The 22,803-nt window shown below is 40.1% G+C and overlaps 1 protein-coding gene and 1 pseudogene across 2 annotated transcripts in view; one reads left to right on the forward strand and one right to left on the reverse strand.

The window, feature by feature from the left end:
* Window positions 1-22,803, reverse strand: part of Tll2 (tolloid like 2) — a 132,267-nt gene that overhangs the window by 50,656 nt on the left and 58,808 nt on the right. For both annotated transcript variants that reach the window (XM_087185044.1, XM_004838977.4), the window contains exons 3-5: window positions 19,547-19,624; window positions 6,944-7,099; window positions 3,916-4,033 (exon numbers count right to left, since the gene is read on the reverse strand). In XM_087185044.1, coding sequence (XP_087041170.1) covers window positions 3,916-4,033; window positions 6,944-7,099; window positions 19,547-19,624 — 352 coding nt within the window. The remainder of the gene's footprint in view (window positions 1-3,915; window positions 4,034-6,943; window positions 7,100-19,546; window positions 19,625-22,803) is intronic.
* Window positions 8,704-9,495, forward strand: LOC101720015 (small ubiquitin-related modifier 2 pseudogene; annotated as a pseudogene).

A 22,803-nucleotide genomic window follows, 5' to 3' on the forward strand; every position in this document is an offset into this window, starting at 1 on the left:
TGGAGGCAGACCTCTCAGTACCATTGTCAGAGGAGCCTTAGAAATGACTCTCTTCTTGGCACAATTATTCTTTCAAGTAATATTTATTCTTTGTATTATTCTTAATACACTGGCCAACACTTTATCCAACTATTTTGATAAAAGAATTTAAAAATTGAAGTGGTCCATAATCCCACCACCCAGGTAATGTCTACTGAGCATTAAAAAGAACACAACCATATTCCAAAAGACTGAAATTGTTTGCCCCCATATCTAATCTGTTTATCCAAAGATACCCGTGGTTAACAATTCCTTGGATGTCCTCCCCCCAAAATTTTAGATAGACAAAGACATAACTACATAGACAGATACATAGATTATACATGTATCTAAAACTATGTATATATTTTTAAATTACACAATACACTACATACATTGTTTTTCATTCTCTTTCCCTCAATTTAGAGATGTTTAAACAGCATATATACTTTATTATTCTCAAAGCAACATAGTACTATTTTTATTTCATAGGACTAATTTTTAATAGTACTAATATATATTTCATCAGTCTACTAAGAACACTTAGTTTTTGCTCTTTAAACAAAGCTGCAGTGTAGAAAGACAAAACAAATAAACAACAACAAAAAGTAAAACAAAGAAATGACTGGACTTTTATTTGTTCATGGTAGTGTAAACTAGCATGGATAAAGGACATATGTATTTGAAATTTTCATTATGATAAAAAAATGTATTTTCTTACTATAAAAATGTATGTATAAAGAAAAACAATTAATTTTTTATTAATTTTGTGATCAGTCACCTTAGAGTCTCCTCAGCTTTCTAATAGTTTTCAATTGATTTTCTGGGTACACAATTAACTTTCAATAATGGAATCTTTGACTTGTTCTTGCCAATATTCATAGAGCTTATCCATTCTTCTGTGTAGTTATATTAGTATTTCCAAACAATGTTGACTAATTATAGTGACTCTAAACATAGTTGACTTCATCAAGAGTATCATCAGTAAACATCACTTTGGCTTTTGGTTTGAAATTATATACATATATTTGTATATGTATATGTGAAAAATATATAATTTTTTAAATTTTTGTAATTGGCTTTTATTCCTGTGCTACCTTGTCTATTTTTTAAAACAAAATACACATGTTGAATCACAAAAATATCTTTCAGCATCTATTGAGATAACACATATGGCTTCTCTCCTTTGATCTATTGATCCATTAATCATGTGAGTAGATTTCCTAACATTGAACTAATCTTATATTCTTTAGATAAATCTATGTGGCAGCCTACTCTTCTTCCACTGTGGAATTCTAATGTTTTATTTGAGATTTTGCATGTCTATTCATGTGCAAGATAAGTTTATAATTTATTCACTTCCTTATTTATTGTTGGCACCCTTTCAAGATAGCAAAACCTTGGTACTTCCTTAAAGAAAATTAGATATGTTCTTTCTCTATGCTCTGAAAAGTCTAAATAGTATTAGAATATGTTTCTTGAAGGTCTAAAAAAATACCCCTATAAAAATCTGGATTTGGCACTTTGGAGGATGTAGCTTTTTCCCTATATTTTTCAATTTCTTTCCATTATTGGTCTGTGCTAGTATTTTATATTTACCTTGAAGTCATTTGCATTATCTAGATCTTTGCATCTTGCCTAGATAGTGCTACAAACTACTCTTTTATGATTCTGCTGTATCTGTGGATGTTTCCCATATTTCCATTTCTAATCTTGTGTATTTCTAACCTGCTTTTCTTTTTTTGTCTTAAACAAACTACTAGGTGGTATATCTATTGTCTGTTGTTTATTCAAAGAAGTCATTCTTGAATTTATTAACCCTATGATGGTTTATCTTGTCTGTTTCCTTGTGTTCTCTTTGGTTCATTTCGTTGTTGGTTTATCTTGTCTGTTTCCTTGTGTTCTCTTAGGTTCATTTCGTTGTTGAGGGGCTGGTGGTTTATATTTATTATTTGTTTTTGATAACTTCTTTGAACTGAATATTTCATTGTCATTCTGAACTAGTGTTGTGGACATAGCTTTAGCCTTATCCTTTTTATTTTGAACTATACAGCTTTTATTGTCTAGACATTCTGCAATTTTAATATTCACTTTTTTACATCTTAAGAGCTTTTTTTTTTTGGTACCGGGGATCAAACTCGGGTCCTTGTGCTTGCACAGCAGGCAGCGAAACCACTGAGCTAAATCCCTGGCCCTTAAGAGCTATTTTTAAGAGGCAGTGGAGCTTTTAATTTAGCAGATAATGTGTATTCTATTTTTTGTTATTATGCCTACTTTTCACTGCTTTGCAATCTGAGAATATTTTAATGCTATTTCTGCCTTTTAGGACCCATTGAGATGTTCTTAATGTTTAATAAATGAACAAGGTCTGTAAGCCTGTAGTATCCACTTAAAAATATGTTACATATTACAGAATCTATTCTTTTAGATCTATAGAATCAACTCTATTAATTGTGCTTTTCAAATTTTCTATGAATTTCTACTTATATTTGGTCAACTTGATGATAACCTACTTGGGCTGATGAAAGGAAATAAATCTCCTGCTGCTAATGTTTTCTGATGATTTCCCCCTTGGCTTCACTGGGTTTGTTTTATGACTCCTAATGTTATGCTCTATGGTGCATAAATATTTATCAGAGTTATATTCTTACTACAGCTTGTACCCTTTCTCATTAAAGTGTCCTACCTTTTTTTTAACTTTTTTTGACTTTAAAAACAAAAACAAGGTCCATGGGTATAGCTCAATGGTAGGACAATTCCTATCAGGCCTAAGGTACTGGGTTCAATCCCCAGCACCATAAACAAATAAATGAACAACAAAAACAACAAAAGCCTCTTCTGTAACTAAAATTGTGATCCCAGCTTCCTTTTGTGAGCATTCCCTTGTATACCTTGTTTCCTTTTACTTTTAAATCTCTCTGGGTCATTTGCACCTTATGTATGGAAGACATAGCTCAGTTTTGGTTTTGACCCAATATAAGAACCTTTTTCTTTGAGTAAGAGAGTATAAAACATATTTTTTGGAATAACAAATATCTTTCATCATAGTCTAGTAATTTTATTGTTACATTTTCTGTAGGAAGCCTATAATCCCACTGGACCTTTAAATTTACATGCATCTATAAGGCCAGGGGTGCTGGCATATGCCTGTAATCCCAGCAATCAGGAGGCTGAGGGAGGAAGATGGCTGCAAGTTTGAGGCCAGCCTGGGCTCCATAGTGAGTTCAAGAACAGCCTGGACTACATAGTGAGACCCTGTCTCAAAAAAAAAAAAAAAATTGCACCTATATACAATGATTCTTTGATGTTTGTTTTGATGGTACTGGAGATTGAACCCAAGGCCTTCTCGGTGAACTATATCCCCAGCTGTGTTTGTTTGTTTTGTTTTTTAATTTGAGACAAGATCTTGCTAAGTCTTTAAGTCGGCCAGTTGCCCAGGGGGTTAAACTTGCAGTTCTCCTGCCTCAGCCTCCTCCCAGAGTGCTGGAATTACAGGCTTGCACCATTGCACCCAGCATGTACATCCTCTCTTGAGGGATGTTCTTAATGCTTAATGCAATTAAGCATCACTTCACTAGCTATCAGATTCTCAGTGGAGTCACTAACCCCAAGGGATTAAGAACCATTGCCTGCTTTCTCCATACAAAACACTAGCCATTGACATCCTGGTGACAGAATCCACTAAGAGTGAGTCTCCTGGAGTCATCCCCTGGACCCACCTGCTTTTCCAATGAATTGTGCTTTCACCGAGGGCAATGAGAATGTCTAGCAAACTCTGAACTCCTACAAATCACAGCTTATTGGAAATACTAAGTGTTAAAGAGAATATCTAACTCATGCACCCTCTGCTCTGTGGACTCTGATTCTGCTGAGGCAGACTTGCTTTTGTGTACTTACCCACAGGTCCTGTAACTGAACACAATAAAGCTTTCCTCGTCAGTCCTCTCTATGAAGGTCACACAGGTATGCTTCTCCCAGTGTCTCATGGCCTGCTTAAAAATGGCCCTCTGGCTGCCTGAAATGACAGGGCAAGTGCTGGCCACTTCACTCCTGGTCACAGCTTTCTTACAAGGCATGCCAGCTTAAGATAAAACTTGCTTTGATGATTTAAAACAACAACAACAACCTTGTTAATAATACTGTATTGCTTACTTAAAATGTAATGAGAGCAGATTTTTAAGTATCCTCACACATATACCCATAGTTGGAATGATGGAGAGTGATGGATGTGTTAATTAATTTGCTTGTGGTGATCATTATATACCTACATCAAATCATCACTTTATACTCCTTGAATATATAAAATTTTGTCAACTAAATATTTTAAAAAGAATTTTGAAATCTTGTTCTGGTGACCCAGAAGAGAAATAAACTGAGAATAAGGATTTCCCTCGCTAAAAATAAAACATCTTTTTCCTGAGCAGCTAAAACCTAGAGAGTTAGAGTTTGTGAATTGAAAGAAAGTGTAAAAACAGATGTTCAGAATATTCTGGGCTTCCCAACTTTTTCTTTGTACTTAAAGTACTTTCTTAAACATTTGTAAAACTGTACCCAGGATATTCATTTTGGGAACTGAAGGCTTCTGAAGTCGGGGGAGTCTGCTCCCCAATACTGCATCCTACCTTCATTTTCTGCCATACCAGCATAAGGGTGCTCCCAGGCACTTTGCAATTCTGTTTGCATGCATATCCATGTCCTTTGTGTGGGGTTTCAGGGTCTTCTGTGGGATCCTTGGGGCTGATTTTCTATAAGGCCTTGAAAAACAAGTGAATTTCGTACTTTCTTTGAACCTATCCTCATATTCCTTGATTGGAAATTTGATGAATAATGAAACTCCATGCTGGCAGTTTTGTACAGTTAGTAAGAATTCTTTTCAAAATCATCAATTTGACAGAAAGAAGACTATTTTAATTTTGTTAGAAGTGATGAGAAGCTTCAAGAAAATATAATTGTTTGGGAAGTACAAAAGGGACCGGGAGTGGAGACCTGAGTTTCAGAGTGATGTAAATAAATAAATAAATAAATAAAAGCAAACAAAAATACCCCTGGGGTAAACTCCCATCATAGTCTAGAGGATGTGGGTGTGGTCTCATACTGTCCCCCAAAATAAACACATGGAATAAAAAGTAATTTAGCGGTGTTTTGTTTTGTTTTGTTTTGTTTTTCACAACTTGATGCTTCTGGTTCAAACTGGTCATTGCTCAATCACAAACAGCAATCCTACTATTACAGAATAACATACAATCTGTATATAAACAAAAATTCACCATATACAGTTAACTCATTTTGATGTAAGCCATATAAATCTTTGGTCAGAAGAGCACACCAGACCTGAAAGAACAGTGTCAAGATATCAAAGAGCAATGGTAGCTGTTCCTATCTGACATTTCAACTCTTTGGAAGCACAGCTTTCTCTGATGTTAGAACTGGGGGCTCTTGGAGGGCAGAGTGGAGTCTTAGTCATCTTTTTATCACAGCATATAATCAAGCATCTGCCACAAGGGAGTTGTGTGTGATTCCACTGAGAGGAAAGGGTGCCTGAGAAGCTCCTTGTCGTCCCAGGCACCTGCCACACTTCTGTCACTAACTTGCTCTTCTGTGCTTCTCAGTGAGTGGTGCTGGCAAGCTGTCAGGACACCTGCTTTCACCAGCCACCTCCTGTGGTAGGGGTCACAGAGCTGCAGGAGGGGAAGGACTCAGGGCAGGGGAGAGGCTAGGGAGAGGCTGGGGAGAGGCTGGGGAGCTTGCTTGGTGTGGTCTTGGGCCAGGAATTCAACTGGTGCTGTGCTGGCTGCAGGATTCTGTGGGCAAGTTGTTGGAGTGAGCCTCTATTCCAGGTCTTAGGCATGAGAACAGCTAGCAAAAAAATGTTCTGCTGCCACAGAGCTTGAGCAAAGATAAAAAGTAAACTGAAGTACAAGTGAAGCAATGTCAGGTAATTTGTGAGTACTGCAAAGATATGAGCAGGGTGCTGGAACACCAAGTCATTGGTGGGGGTAGTGGGGAGTCAGAGGGACTTTCTGTGGATATGTCACTTGGTCTGAGACTCAAATAATAAGAAGAAACCAGCCATGCAAAGTTCTGGGGAAAAAACCTTCCAGGCAAACAGAAGAGCAAGTGCAAGTCTAAGCATGCTAAGGAGGCTGGAGGTGGGCATGTTCAGGAACAGGAAGATGTCTGGTGAGGCTTGGGGGTGGGGGCTGAAGAAGAGGGAGGAGAAGAGATGACCAAAAGGGGTAAAAAACTAGGAAGGGAGACTTGGGAGGGCCTAATAAGCATGGTCAGCAGTTTCAGGTCCATCCTACAGGCAGTGGGAAGCCATGGGATGATTTAGATATTTTAAAGGTAATTGTACTAATAGCAAATATCAGGCATAGTTATTATGTGCCAGGCATAATTCTAAGTGCTTTATCTCTATTAATTCATTTAACTCTCAAAACAACATATATGATAGAAAATGTCATCATCCCCATTTACAAAATACGGAACCCCAAGGAAAAGTTAAGGAATTTGCCAAGAGGGGAGCCAGGATCTGAACCTGGGGAGTCATGTTCCATCATGTCCCATCTATTGGTGCCCTCTGATTACTATGTGGAACACTGCTTAGGTGGATAGTGGCAAGGGACTACTGTGTCCAGGGTGTTTCACCAGAATATCACAAGCCACCACGATGTGCAGCTGCTCATACCCCTCCTTGTGCCTGGAGGATTTGGCTCATTATGCAAACCCCCTCTCCTTCAAGACCAGGCTAATGCATCCCTGTGAGAAGGTGATGTGTTTGAAGATGCAGCCCCAACAGAAATTGTGGTTTCCTTGGGTCTGGTGGGCCAGGTCACACAGCATAAGGGAGCTTTTAGCAGGTGGAACTGCCATGACCCTGACATCCAGCACCTGGCTCCAAAGCAGTCTCATCTTGGGTACTGACCAGTGAAGTTCCCTCCAATGACATAGGGGATGACACCTCCAGGCCAAATCCTCTCTGTCCTTGAAGTTGTGGCTCTTCGGACCCGGGCAGAGAAAGTCTTGGCTGTCGCATTCAAGGTCTCAGGGCTGGGAGGAAGTATGGCATCTTCTCTGCCATCTGCAAGACAGTCAGGGCACCATGTACTTTGCCCTTTGATTACTCCTGTGAATTAGGCTTAAGATTGTATAAAGCACAAATCCAAAAAGGGGGCGTTAAAACCTGCAGTCTGAGGGGGCATTTCACCTGTGTGGGGCTTTGAATCCCTGGTTGGTAGTATTCCAGATGGGGAAAGGGTAAGAGGCCTAGAGGCCCCATGGGGCTACAGAATCAAACGGGCCCAGACAATTTTCAGTCTTCTGAGTGGTACCAAAGTTGGGATGGGCTTTCTTCTTAGAACCATGAGGATTTGGGGAAGCAAGCGGAGCCAATCTCTCGCCTTGACCTAGGAGTGTCAATGCTTCAAACTGAAATACTGTGGCCAGGACAGCAACAAAAGTGGGCCAGTCAGTGATACTGAGAAGAAAAAAACAAACTAATTCTTTGTTAAAATCCAGAAAAAGGCAGAACCTCATAAAATCTTCCATTTCTTTCCAGGCTCTTGGCACATCTGAACCCTTAAGAGAAGAATGTAGGAAACAGAGGTCCAAGGTTCTGGAAATAGCAGAGACAGAGAGGTGGAACACCCAGGCCATTGCTATTCATTCGGAGAAGCTACAGATTCGTTTCAGTACACTTGTTTAAACTCCTCACTGTTATCACCAGCAGTTATTCTCTTCTGTTTTACATTTCTCCTCTAAACATCAGCTTTCAGCTTTGCTTTGTTTTGTTTTACAATTATTTTCATTTTTCTTTACTTCATTAATTTATTACTACCTTTTCACTTATTTCATTCTAGCTTTCTTTCTAGCTTTTCTATCTTTAGAAAATTAAGATATAATTCTCAATAATAATATTCACCTTTTTATAGTGTACAATTCAGTGCTTTTTAGTATATTCACAAAGCTATACAGCCATCACCTCTATTTACTTATAAAATGTTTTCATTACTCCAAAAAGAAAACCTGTGCCCATTAACAGGTACTCCCCATTTCTCTCCAAAACTGAAAATGTATATTCACAAAAATATGTGTAAATGAATGTTCCTAGCAACATTATTCATAACGGGCAAAAAATGGTAAATCACAAATGTTCATCAACTGAGATATACATAAATAAATTGATATCCATATAATGGAATATCATTCACACTACAACATGGATGAACCTTAAGAACATGTTCATTGTTATAAAAATGTGAGCAATGTTTACATATTAATCTGGTATTCTATACTATTGATAAATTCATTTATTGGCTCTAGAAGTTTTTTGTTTTGTTTTGTTTTGTTGCAGATTCCTTGGGATCTTCTACATAGACAACATCATTTTTCAAATAAGGACAAAGTTTTATTTCTTCCTTTTCCATTTTCATGCCTTTTATTTATTTTTCTTACTTTTTGGTAGGGTCTAGAACTTCCAGAATTATGTTGAATAAGGGTATGCAAGCAGGCATACTTGCTTTGTTCTTGATCTTAAGGGGGAAAGCATTCAGCCTTTCATCATTAAGTACAATGTAAACTGCAGGTCCTTACCGCTGCCACTTCCTTCTGCTGCTCCTGGAGCTGCTTGTGCAGACCTGGTACCTCTTTTGTGAAGTGGCAGCTGAGAAGACTCGGGCATTCGCTATGGCCAATGAAAAGCCCAAGGAAGGAGTCAAGACTGAGAACAACGATCATATTAATTTTAAGGTGGTGGGGCAGGATGGTTCTGTGGTGCAGGTTAAGATTAAGAGGCATATACCACTTAGTAAACTAATGAAAGCCTATTGTGAATGATGGGGTTTGTCAATGAGGCAGATCAGATTCCGATTTGATAGACAGCCAATCAATGAAACAGATACACCTGCACAGTTGGAAATGGAGGACGAAGATACAATTGATGTGTTCCAGCAGCAGACAGGAGGTGTCTACTAAAAAGGGAACCTGCAACAACTCTACTCCAGAACTCTGTTCTTACAGACCAAGAATACATTCTCAATTAGAAAACTGCAATTTGGTTCCATCACATCCTGACTACTACAGTATAGTTTTCTCTATTCTTTAATTTACACCTTCCCCATTCCTTTATTGTACATAAAGTATCTGGTGTATGTGCACAAGCATATTGCTTTTTTTTTTTTTTTTTTACTAAATGGCCAACAATATGTTTTGATTGACATCAGATGGAGACGGGATGGTGAGATACTGGTTCTGTGAAAATAATTCCCTCTCTCCATTAGTGGCATGCTCATCAGCTCTTATCTTTATATTCCAGTAAGTTATTTTGCTCTCACTGTTTTAACAGAAAAGACAACAACATAAAAATCCTTGCATACCTTGTTTGATTGGAGAATTTTAATGTTTTTCATTTATCATTGTAAAACCAAGGACAATTTTATAACTTTTTTGTACGTAGCTGTTACATGTAGGGCAATCTACCTTTATGTAGGAGTAAATTACTCTTTAAAAGAAAAAGTATCCTAGAGGCTGGGGATTTTTAGCTCAGTGGTTCTGGCTCCTGCCTTGTAAGCGCAAGGTCCCAAGTTGGATCCCTGGTACCAAAAAAAGAAAAGAAAAAGAATCCTAGATAGTTTTCCCTTTAAGTCAAGTGTCTTGTTGTTTAAATAAACTTCTTGTTTAAAAAAAAAAAACAACTGCAAGTCCTTCTGTAGATATGCTGTATAAATTAATTCCTCTCTTCCTAATGTGCTGTTTTTATTCTGAATAACTGTTATATTTTGTCAAGTGCTTTTTCTTATCAATTGACTTGATCACAAGATTTTTCTTTTTTAGCTTGTTGACATAGTGGGCTATATATATACATATTTTTTTTTTCAAATGTTAAACCAATCTTGCAAAACTGTGATAATTCCTTGTTGGTTGTGGTGTATAATATTTTATGCACTATTGGACTTGATTTGCTAATATTTTACTGAGGATTTTTACATATAAGTTTAATTAGGTTTTACATGGATCTTTTATAAACAGTAAATAACTGGATTTTTTTTCTAGCTACCCAACCTGAGACTCTTAACATGTAATAAATAAATTACATTTTTTTTGTTTTTTGTTTTTTGGTACTGGGGATCGAACTCAGGACCTTGCGCTTGCAAGGCAGGCGGTGAAACCACTGAGCTAAATCCCCGGTCCTACATTTATTTTTTAATTGGCCTGTCTGGACTTATTTACTTAATTTTGTTTTGTGTGTTTTTTTCCATTTCTTCTTTCCTCCTTTTCTTCTTTTCTGATTTCTATTAGATTATATTTCTATTAATTTTCTGTACTTTTTATTTCCTTTATTCTCTTCCTATTCTTTACAATTACCTTTAATTTTTAACATTCATGCTCAACAAGGTATAAACAATTAGTGAACTATAAGATGGATCTAGGGGTAACCCACTTTCTGGTCTCCCTTCTGTCTCTTAGACAGAAGCTTTCTTTCTCTCAATACATTTTTCCTACTCTTAACCTCCATTGTTCCAAGAATTCATTCTTCAATTTTAGATTCTTCTGGTTTTTTGTACTGGGGATCAAACTCGGGACCTTGGGCTTTCGAGGCAGGTAGCAGAACCACTGAGCTAAATCCCTGGCCCCATTCTTCAATTTTTGAGAACACGAACTCACGCATCAGATATCTAGAAGGTTTGGGAGTTATATCCGTTCCCCCTATATCACTACCTCCTGTCTATTTAAGCAATTTTATTTGTCTTTTTAAAATAAATTTTATTTTATCCCATTTCCCCCCCCAAACTCCCTCCCCTGCCTATGTACAGAAGCTTTGTTTCTACTTTTTCCTTCTAAATTTGATGTATTATATACAGATCATGCAGAATATGAGTATGAAGAAGTGCAAAGTTGTCCATGCTTAAAAAGATGTGCTGGAATACAGAATCATATTCATTTAAAAAATATATATATATATATATATGTATATATACACACACATACATTAAGATGGACCCAGAGAAATCAGAGTTCCCAGTCTCATTCTGAAAAATACAAGACTCTTAAAAGCATTTAAAATTCTAATTCCTTGTGTTATTGTTTACTTGCTTTTAAGTTCCCAATCAGTCTCTATTATTGGGCTAGGGATTTAGCTCAGTGGCACCGCTTCTGCCTTGCAAGTGCAAGGTTCTGAGTTTGATCCCTGGTACCAAAACAAAAATCTCTATTATCAATTATTTGTTTGTATTTACAATACATATCTATATCTACTTCAGATTCACCCATTTCCTTGCTCACTGCTACTTCCCACATCCTACTTGTCCTGCCTGGAAATGCATCTTCTAATATTCTTTCATGATAACAATAATAAACACTCTCAGTCTTTATCTGTAAATAACTGTTATCTTTCCTCTTGAAGTTTAGCTGGGAATATATAGAGTTGTGACTTGACAGGTATTTTTTCTCTCAAGTCTTAAAGATAGTATTCCATTGCCTTGTGACCTTCATCACAGTCAGGGGAGGTATCCTTTTAGATTAGTGTTATTTCGTTACCTATTACATCTAATCTTTTGTTGTTTTGCTTCTTTTGTTCCCTGTCTTTGCTGTTTGTCAGTATCCATATAATTGTCTATATATGGATTTGCTTTACTTCTTTTTGGGGGATTCAATGCCATTCTTGAAATTTCACATCTTCCTTCAATTCTGGAAAATTCTAATCCATCATGTTTTTTAAAAGTGTAATATCAAGTTTATTTTTATTATCTTATGGGTTTTATTTCGCCCCTCTCTCAGATTCAGGAGTTATTTAACCCCTCTCTCAGAACTCTAGGAGTTCTCTCATCTCCTAGAATTCCCACTGACTACACATTGGACACTGTCATTTTAACCTTCATGTCTCTTCACCTTTTTTCTCATTTTATGCCTTTTTCTTTCAGTGTGGAAATTTGTATGGTTTCCTCAGATCTACTTTCTATTTCTCTTAACCTCTCTTCAGCTGTGTTCAGCATAAAATTTCTTATTTTAGTTTCAGTGAATATGGTAACAAATTATTATTAAAGACCTATTTGGTGCTTTTAAAAATACACCTTATTTTTTCACAGTTTTTTTGGTCCCCCCCCCCAATACTTCCAAATTCTTTCTTTGGTTCATTACTCATTTTAGTTATATTTACTATAATTTAATCAGATTGTCCTATTCTTAAGAAACTGGAGAAATTGAGATGCCAATTGTCTACTGCACTATGTCTGCTGGTTCACCTTCATGGATCAACTTTTTGTGTTTCTAATGTTTTAAAGTTCATATTTAGGCAAAGTTCCTTTCATCCAGGAGTATCATGTGCCTTGGACCATAGGTGTTACCCTGTTTTGCATTTTTTTTGTTTTGTTTTGCTTTTGGTACCGGAGATCGAACTTGGGTCCTTGCGCTTTCAAGGCAGGCGGCAGAACCACTGAGCTAAATCCCCAGCCCTGTTTTGGATTTTTTAAGGGCTGTTGAGATTCTATGGGTCCCAGAACAATTTTTATGTTACTAACTCAATTTTGGGTTTCCATACTCAGGAAATATAATTTGAGAACTCATGCCTGCACGTGGAACAGGCTTTGGGATTGAAGATATTTTTGCTCCTGGTTACAGCCTGAGAAAACCAGAAAAATTTCTTGCTACTCCTCTGAGCCCTTTGAGGACATTTACTTTATGTGGGATCTCAGTCTCTACTTCCAGCCTCAGCTGTGATCAAGGTCACATGTCCTACACCTATGTAGCGATTACACTGGGAATTTAAAAAAACGGTTCCCAGTCCCTCAAGTCCCAGTGCAGTTTCAATGCCTTCTTCATGGTCTCACCACCATCTGCAACTTAGTTCTATGAGTTTAAGTCTCTACTCTTGTCTCATTATGGTCCTTTACCTTTCTTGCTTTTTTGTTGTTGTTGTTACTGGGGATGGAACTCAGGACCTTATGCTTGCAAGGCAGGCACAGTGCTGCTGAGCTAAATCCCTGGCCCTACCTTTCTTGCTTTTGAACTTCACTCTGAATTTTTAATCTGTGATGAAAGATTTGTTTTGTCTGTTTGTTTGTTTTCCTAAACATTTCTATTCTGTACTGGGATAAAGGATCCTTTACTAATTCAGTTGGTCATATTGCCTGCACAAAAAGTTGATATGAAATATATTTTCAAACCAGGAATTAATTGTTCTACTGCTAGCATTTCTAGAACAGAAGTCATACACTTGCAGTCTTGGGATCAGCCCAGCCCACAGATGTGTTTTGTTTGGCCTAGACACTTTTGGCCCATACTATGTTTTTTTAAAAATCTCACTTTGGAAGCCAACTTTTAAAAAAATCAAGAGATTTCACATAACAATCCAGATTTTCTAGTTTTTTGTTTTTAAAAATGGAAAGATCTGGCAATAGTGGGCTCATCTTCTAGCATGGTAAAACCCACAGGAGTGAAGGAGCAGTTGCTCCCAATAGTCACACCATGTGTTCTCCCATTTGTCGAGATACCTCTCTCCCACTGCACATCATCCCACCCAACCCACTTCACCCATTCACGTGACCTCCTGGCCCTCTGAACACACTTATCTCCTATCCCAGCCCTAGAAGCAATTGTACCAAGATTGTAAATGTGAACCATTCCAGCAGACTGGAAGCTCCATGGGAACAGGAACTGTGGCTGGCTTGTTCACCATCCTCCATATCCCACACAGTGTCTGGCTTGTGGTAAGCTTTCAATACTTTTGCATTTTGAATGAATGAATGAGAGAATGGACAAGCTATTCTAAAAATAAACAGCCCAACAGTCCAAACAATTCTGTGGTAGGAACCTCTCCAAAATACTGGCAACACTGAAGCCCTTAATGTTTACATCCTGAGAATCATCATGTGTTAAGTAATCACAGGCAGCAATGTAGCAAGTGGAAGTTTGTTATTCATTTCCCATATGGTTTTCAACAAGTCTCTTAATTTTCCTCTGCTGCCAATTCTCCTTTGGAGAATGGGCAAAAATACTTCTCTATTTGCAGGAATAACACTAAGACATCCCATGTTGCTTAGACAAGTTGTGCTATATAAACATGTGACCCAGTATTGTAAGGGCTGGTTTTATGCGGCCAAGTCAGCATGGGAAAATCTTAAGTGCACCTGGAAAGAGACTGGGGTGTAATTTCCAGAGATGGCTTATTGAATGACAGCTTCCCCTTCGGTCCACTGAGAAATTTAATTTGCTGAGGACTCAACACAGGAAGCATTTGCCGATTAAAAATATGTCTAAACAGATGTTCTGCTTAGCCTGGAAGAAGGATCTTAATGCAACTGTCATTATTGGATGTTCCTGGATTACTACTATCTGGAATTGGAGTCCAAATAGAAGGATGTAATTATTTATTATGGCCAAGAGTCCTGCATTTGAAGAGGAGATCAGGGACGTCTGAAAGGATTTAACATGCTGGGGGTAGAGTGGTGGGGGGAGATAAAGCCCATTTAAATTCTCTGGATCTGGGAGGGACCCTGCCTCTCCGGAACAGCAAAGCAGTCATTGCTGTTTAATGTTCCACTTCCAGCTGAAGGCATAGCCATGTCACAGACCAGGCCCTCTCAAGGAAGGAACTGCAATTTTTAGATTAGGTAACTGCTCCTACACTGGAAGTAAACATCCTAACTGTCTAGCCATCTGCAAAATCTTCACCCCATGGGTGATAGGCAGATTCACACCTTGCCTGGCACAATCCTGAAAGACTGAAGAACAGTCTGTTGGTAAAAGGGAAGACTATTATTCTACACAACGGTTCTCAAACCTGGCTGCCCATTAGAATCAACTTGGGAAGCTTTTAAAAAGTACTCATGCCTGACTTCCCATAGACTGCAACTCAGTTGGCCTAGAATGGAGTCAAGGTATCTGCAGTTTTTAAAGCTCCCCACTGACAACAAAGTGCACTGAAATTTGGGAAGCACCAATATATATATATATATGTATATATATATATATATATATATATATATATATATATATATATCCTGAAAGTGAAGTTCAAGGGGTTTGGAGGCAGGAGATTTAAACTCAAGATAAATGCTGTCATATGCTATCTGTGTGGCTTTAGATAAACTGCTTCTCTCTCAGCCTGACATCCAGTTGCATGGTAATAGTGAGAGCACAGAACCAGGCAGTATATGTCAAACATCTGCTGTGAGGAAGGGCACAATGTGAGCTGTAATAAATAATTGCTGGGAAAGTCTGCATTTGGGACAGTTTAAAATGAGGGACTGAAGTCAACTAGCCTCCATAGTTAACACCCAAATACACTGACACAAGGGATATCCAGAGATTCCTGCATGGAGTGGTGTTTTGCAACTAAGTTTTGGGGATCCTTGTTTTCTACTACAATGAGATTCCATTATTCTCCACTTTGGCACAAAGGCCTTAGGGCCTATTTCTGAAAGTGAAAGGTCCGTTCTCTTTTATGAATATGGTTCTGGAAGTCTGGCTCTATCCAAACAGTCACAGCTTCATCCATGGAGCAGTTACACACTCCACTTCATTAATCCCATTATCAGCCCCCAGATGCATGCTGAGCTGTCCTCTCTAGGCGAGGGGGCTCTTCTGACCAAAGTTTGTGGGGGAGGGGGTGTTGAGTGAACAGTTCAGCAATTCACTGCTCCCAAGAGCTGCCAGCACAAATCCCCACTGTCAGGGCTGAAGGGAGCCACATAATGCCAGGAAATAAACCTGCTGCTGAAACCAGCAGGCCAGGGCTTTCCTCAGATCCTTTCTCTTGCTTGGGTGGACTCTTGTTCTGGAGTGGTGGAGGGTGGGAGGCGGGGCAGGTGCAATTAAAGAAGAATCTGAGATTGGCACAACTTATATTTAATTCAAACAAACACAAGATCCACCCAGGCTGGCACCCAACCAAGTCCTAAAAGGACAGAATGAGAAGGATGGAGGGACAAGTTTGAACAGCCTGTCCTTTCCTCCACACCTTCAGGGTCTCCTTCCTCCTCTGGATTGGCCTAGATGCTTACAGACCTGCTTATCTGCTGTTGTAATGCAGAATGGAGGGCTTGGCCTAGGCTTGACATTCACTATCCTCTTCAAACATGAGACCAGGGTCATCTGAGGCTGCAGACTATGAATCAAGCCAGCTTCAGAGGTGTGTGTGTGTGTGTGTGTAAAGGGGAGTATTACCTTCATCCTCCTTAAAAAGTCTGAGATTTCTTGTTGCAGTGCAGGTCCTGCAGACAACCCAATCAAAGGCAGAATTGTAATGGGCTGCTACAGCCTCATTCCTTCCTGTCCTCTATAATTGTGTTTCTGTGCAGCTGTTAAACAGCTGTGGGATCCAAGTCCAGAGGTAGGTGATGTACTCTTCGATGCTGCGTAATACAATTCTTGGAGGTGGAGATGAGGAGGAAGGAATGGAAGGGCTATAATCAGAGTACCTTTTAAGTTCCAGATACCTAGATATGTACTTTATATAAATATTATTTCTAATTCTCTCCAAGCCTCATTAAAGAATAGGATAACTTATCCAAAGTTATAGCTACTAAATGGCTGAGCCAGGATTCAAACCCAAGTGTGTCTGACTATTTCAGTTTACTCGATTGAGACATTTTATACCCCAAAAATGGTAACTATCAAAAACTCTGACAATATCCACTGCTGGTGTGCAGATAAGATATAGTGGTAGCCTCCAGATATGGCCACCAAAAAGTTCCCTCATCCCTGGTAATGAGAAGCTCATGCTGATTCTCACATGCAGTTGAATCCATCTCCCTCTCCTTGAACCTGGGATGGCCTTTTCATTTGTTGTGAATGTGGCAGAGCAGTATTCTTGGAGTTCTGAATCCAGGCCTTAAATGGATTGCCATCTTCTGGTTCCTCCTTCTGGAAAGACACTATGCTGTAGAAAGTCTCAGGCTGGACAAGTGAATAGGAAGAAGGGCCACGTGGAGGGGCCCCAGGGGTGATTAAAGCTTTTCTGGACTTTCAAGCCCAGTTCAACTGCTAGATGAATGCAGTCAAGTGAGTGACTCCAAAAAGCCACCCCACTGAGCCCAGTCAGCCCACAGAATCATGAAAGATAACAAATCATTGTTTGAAGTCAGTAGGTTTAAGGGTGGTTTTATGCAACAATAAATGACAAAGAATAGGAAAGAGAAAAAGGGTGTGGCATCTTGGTAACGTGATGGCAAACCTCTCTGTTTTCCCCCTCAAACTCTGTGTTTCATTTTTAGCACCCAGTGCTGGTAACTTTGGCTAAATGAAGTGTTCTGGAGTTTTCCCAACATCCGGGGGAAATTTGCAAGTCAAAATTTTCATCCTGAAAATTTATAAGTCAAAAGACCCTCAAATAAGCAAAGTAGAGAAATACAGTCTTTAAAGAGGTCCCTGCACACGGTCCCAGCTATATAGCTCAGCACAAATGCAGGTTTCCCAAATGGTAGTGGGACGAGCAGGGCCCAAGAGGGGAAGGCCAAGAATCTGCTTCTCTGTAAAAGAAGTCAACTACATAAGATAGGAATCAGCAACCCAATAAAAAAATGAGTAAAGGATACAAAGAGGCAAGTCCCAGAGTACAAACTCAAACCACTGGCAAATACAGGAAAAGATGTTCACAGCCATCCATAGTTAGAGTAATACAAAGTAAGTAATAAAGAGCTATTGTTTACTGGTTAAAAACACTGATAATAGTTAGTACTAGTGAGGATCCAGGGAAGGGGTACATTCATAAATTGCCATGAAAATACAGATCTACACTTGTAGATGTGTAATCTAGCAACGTCTATTAAAAACATACTCAGTAGGGCCGGGGATTTAGCTCAGTGGTGCCAGCGCCTGGCGCGAAAGTGCAAGGTCCTGAGTTCAATCCCCAGTACCAAAAAACAAAAACAAAACAAAACAAAAGCATACTCAATGTATAAGGATAAATGTTCAGGAACATTTACTGCAGGTATTGGTCATGCCAGCAAAAACTGAAAGTAAAGTGAATACTAACTGATAAGGGAACGGCTGACTAAATTATGGCCATCCATACCAGGAATATTTTACAGCTATTAAAAAGAACAAATTTTCATAACAAATACCTTGGAGGGATTTTCCATGATGTATTGATGAGAAAAGCATGATACATTTAAAAATGTGTATCAAGCGCGATCCTATTTTTTAAAAACAGCAGCAAAACCTATATCTGTGCATATGTTTATAAGTATACTTATATTTGCATATCTCTACATAAGTGCACATGGCAATATAGGTGCATGGAGAAAAATGTGGGAAGGTGCATACAAAATCATTAGCATACATTACCTGGAAGAGAGTAGAGGGGTGATTATGTCGAGAAAAAAAAGAGGAGGAGGTAGCCAAATGAAAGGAAAAAGGCACCACTAAGAAATAGTATATGATGATACCATCACATATATGCATTTGTGTGACTCTGTTTAAAATTGTATATGCATATGTATGTGTAAAAATATCAATGGAAAAAACATAGACTAAAGAAAATAATGATTTCTAATTTATTCCTACAAAGGCACCCCTGAATCAGAGGATTCTGGCACTTAAAAATTATTCTTGTGCTCTCCAATTAACCTTAAGTAGAAAAAATGCTACTGCCTGGGGCTGGGGATTTAGCTCAGTGGTTCTGGCTGCCTCGCAAGCACAAGGTCCCGAGTTTGATCCCCGGTACCAAAAAAAAAAAGAAATGCTGCTGCCAGTCACAAGCTCTAATTCCTGCAGGATCAGGCCAGACAAAAGTCCTATAGGAGGCTCTTTACTCCAGCACTGTTCTGAATAAGAAAGGCTTCTTCAAAAATGAGATGCTTCCTGTGATCCCCGACTAGAAGCCCTTAGGACTGGCAGACCACACTCAGGTCTGCGCTTTGAGTGCAGGCAGGCTGTGGGGGTACTTCCAGACAGGTCCTGGGGCTGACAGGTGGCTCCTCACCTGCCCCTCTCTTGACAGCCCACAAGGCCTCCAGTCCAGACCTCCCCCAACCCCACAGGGACTCGTTTTCCTTCCTTGCCTCTCAGGACTACTCATTTCTGAGACCCCCAGTTCACTACACCTCATCATCTTTCCCCTCAGGCCTTTGGGAATTTCAACTCACAAGCCAAACTCAAGAGAGAAAAGGCATTGCAAGAAAGCAGAGTCTAACTGAAGGCCATGCAGTCCCTGTGCTGCCCTTCCATCCCTCTCTCTGGCAGCAAGCTAGCCTTCTCCCTTTTGGGGAACACTCCCTCATGCCCAGGCTACAGGGCTTTGCATCCTTTCAGCTGCTGCTATAGTAAGAGGTTCTGGAAGAGCTGCCAAAGCCAGAGTCTGGGGAAGGGGCAATGGGGAGGGACTGACTAATGTGTCCAGGTCTCCTTTGGAGGTGGTGAAAAGTTCTGGCACAGATAGTGGGGGTGACGGCACATAGCATTGTGAATGTATTTAATGCACCTAATGGATACACTTTAAAGGGGGAAATCTTAGGTTATCAGTATTTTGCCACAATTTAAAAAAATAAAACAAAAGGTACCCAAAGACCAGGTGGGGCCTCACATACATTACCCTTTCTAGCTTGGTGGCTGCTGGTATTCAAGGGAGTAGTGTTTGGCCACTTCTCAGATGGCTGCTCTCCAAGCCCACCTAAACACATGGAGATAAAAGAAAGGGAAGGACATATCAGCCTTCTGTGCACCAGCATCAAGGATGAGGGAGTAAACCTGGTCATTAGTGATGATTTCTTCAACAACGGTTTGTGTGCTGAGCTCACACACAGCACCACACACTCCATGCTAGGACAAAAAAGAATCTATTTTGTATAACCACACTCCTCTTTCACAAATTAATAAAGTACTATTTCTGATCAGCTCAACAGCACTTAGAATCGAGTTTACAAAGTTAACGGGCAAACCCAAAGTCAGTTTCCTCACCTCACCTCCATAAGAAAGATTCAATATATAGAGGATGCTCTCAGGCCTGGGGCTCATGAGGTAGGAGGCAGTGCTGCTGCTGAATATGACAGACTCTATCTGTTCCTGTATTCTGGGCATTCTCTAGGCATGCTGGTTTTCCTTTCAGGGACAGTCTCCCTTCAGAAATTCCTGTGTTTACCTTATGTATTTAACTGTAGACACTGTATACACTAAGGCTCACATAATACAGCTAGTATGTGTTTGCTAGTAGCCATCATCTATACACCACATTGCCATTCATCTCCACCAGGAAGATGTCAATCCCCAAGTATTTATTAGTCCTACTGCCTACCAACTACAGTTCCAGGCACCCCAAGTCCAGCCATGAACAAGACAGTATGGCTCTTACCCTCAAGAGGTATACATTCAAAATGGGGAGATGGACAATAAACAGATAATTAAAAGTTCAGAAAATGCTCTAAAGAAGATCAAATTCAATGTTAAATATGATTGGAAGAATGATTGTGTGGTAGTTAGAGAAGGCCCTCTGGGCAGGCAACATTGGGGTTGAAATGAGACAAGCAAGATATATCCACATAGAAATCTGGGCAGCAAAGGAATGATGGGTAAAGAATGTGGATCTGGAGTGAGCCTGCCATGTGCAGGGACAGCTGGCAGTGGACCAAGGGGTAAGGCTAGAGAAGGGGTCTGAATGCACAGGGCCCCACCGGTTATGCTGTAACCTCTCTGACTTTTATTCTCCTTGTCACAGAGACTCATAGAGATTTTAAAACAGAAGACGAATGGGTATTTGTGTTTTACCAAGACTGCTCTGGGGTATAGGAGGCAAAATAGAAGGCAGATGTTCAGCTAAGATCCTTGCCCTGGTCTGGTGAGAGACGATGTGGTGTAGACCAGACACTATGGAAGAGATCCTGGACATCTGTCATATCAGAGATACAGTTGGAGGCAGAGCTAACAGAAGAGCTGGTGGATTGGATGTTTGGATGAGAAGGGGGACTGGTGGGTAGGGACACAGCAGATTTGTGTCCAGGAGAGACAACTGCATACATGAAACCACATTAAGGTCCCCAAAGGACAATTTATTTACAAACAAAAATTATTTCTTACATTTGCTTAGAAACTTAGAAAGCAGTTTCCCCATATCCTCTTTGACCATGAATTAGAACACTGAAGTAGATGGAGTGTAACCTCATTTTACTGAGTCTCAAAATGGAAGACTCAGATGCAAGATGATTAGCCTGGGGTTGTTCTGCCCATGAAGGAAGGTGAGGGCTCAGGTCACAGCTACCTGGTCAGAAAGGCCATGATCTTTCCTGTGCCACAGCTCCTGGGCTTTCAGTGCTGTGGGTCCTGGGCACCATGGGAGGCAGCCATGTGGTGCCCCCCACAGTAACTCTTGACAGCAGGCTACCTCTTTCCCTCCCATAACTTTGGCTTCAGTAGGAGCTGCAGCTGCTGGGCCTCCTGGAGAAAAAGGACCCCCTAACGCCAGGCGGGGACAGGAGGCTCTGCCGCTGCATCCTGCTTATTCTGTTGCCTTTCTGGCCAACTCAGAATCCACTCACACACTCCCTGCAGCTGCTGGAGACTTGGCTGCCAGCTCCTGGCCCTGGGGTATTCTTCCAGTTGCCATATCATTTCCTCTTGGGCTAAAGGTCAGGGGAAATCCTGATGGTATGAAGTCGTTCTCCAGCAGAGGAATGTGCCATCTGCAGAGGGAAGCAAGCCGCAGTGAGGCTTTGGGCCCAGCTTAGCCTATGCTTGGCCATGCAACTGTGGAGAACTTGGGCATTAGCATCTTTCATCTGTCAAATGGGCTGTCACAAGGACCAAATGAGGTAATGGGTTTGTTTAAGCATTTGTTCATTCAACAAATATTTATTTAACACCTGCTACATGCCAAACATTTCTGTTGCTCAGGATACAACACTGAAGAAACTCTATCCTGACCTCATGGAAATTATATTCTGATGGAGAGGAGGGGAGAATATGATAAAAATATATATATATACAACTAAATATTTAAATTGGCCGTTGATATGAGGAAAATATACAAGGACAAGGAAAATATATGAGGACTGCTGTGTCCCTACACACAAGTCATTGGTGGCCCTTCTTACCCCATACGTCTAATCCACCACCCTTTCTGTTAGTTCACGTAAGGTAGAAAACAGAAGTCTGGAAAAAATGAAGAGAAAGTCCATGAATAGCCAAGGAAGAGAATTTCAAACTAAGGGACCAGCAGGTGCAAAGGCCCTGGGGTGGAAATGTGCTTGGCAGTCAGGGGACGGGCATAACTAGAATGGAATAAGCCAGGGAGAAAGCAGTAGGCCATGAGGTTAGAAAGCAGTGAGGGGTCTGCAGGGCCAGCTCATGTGGTGCCTTGTAGACCATTTTCAGGACTTTGGGTCTTATTCTAAGTAATCCAGAGGACATGAAAGGACTTTGTAACTGTACTGGGTTTGTATGTGACAAGGGTTATTAACAGTGAACTAAAGGGGGACCCAGGAGTTGAGATTTGAAATAAGATTCCATACAGCAGTGGAAGCCCAGCATTCATGGTTGGTAAGTTTAGATCTACTTGATTCTTGCAAATAGGATTGGGAAGGAAAGGGCGCCAGGGAAGCCCATAAGTTGTGTCTGGGCCCAGTCCTGGCTCAAGCTGAGCTGGAGGCTGTGATGGAGAAGCTAGACTGGAGAGACTGATGGTCAGTTCTGCAGCAGGCAGAGGAAGGGAAGATTAGGACTTCTGTTTCCCTTGCCTCTCTGGTCCCTAGGGTTAGAACAGCTGCAAAAGCTCTGGAGTTGGGGGATACCAAGTGCCCCAGTAGGTGGGTACTACTGAGAGCATTAATGCTTACTAAAGGGACAGTTATGATGTTGACC

The sequence above is a fragment of the Heterocephalus glaber genome, unplaced genomic scaffold (assembly GCF_053883595.1).
Source record: "Heterocephalus glaber isolate CG9 unplaced genomic scaffold, H.glaber_assembly_v1.0 deba00001497, whole genome shotgun sequence".
Classification (NCBI taxonomy): domain Eukaryota; kingdom Metazoa; phylum Chordata; class Mammalia; order Rodentia; family Bathyergidae; genus Heterocephalus; species Heterocephalus glaber.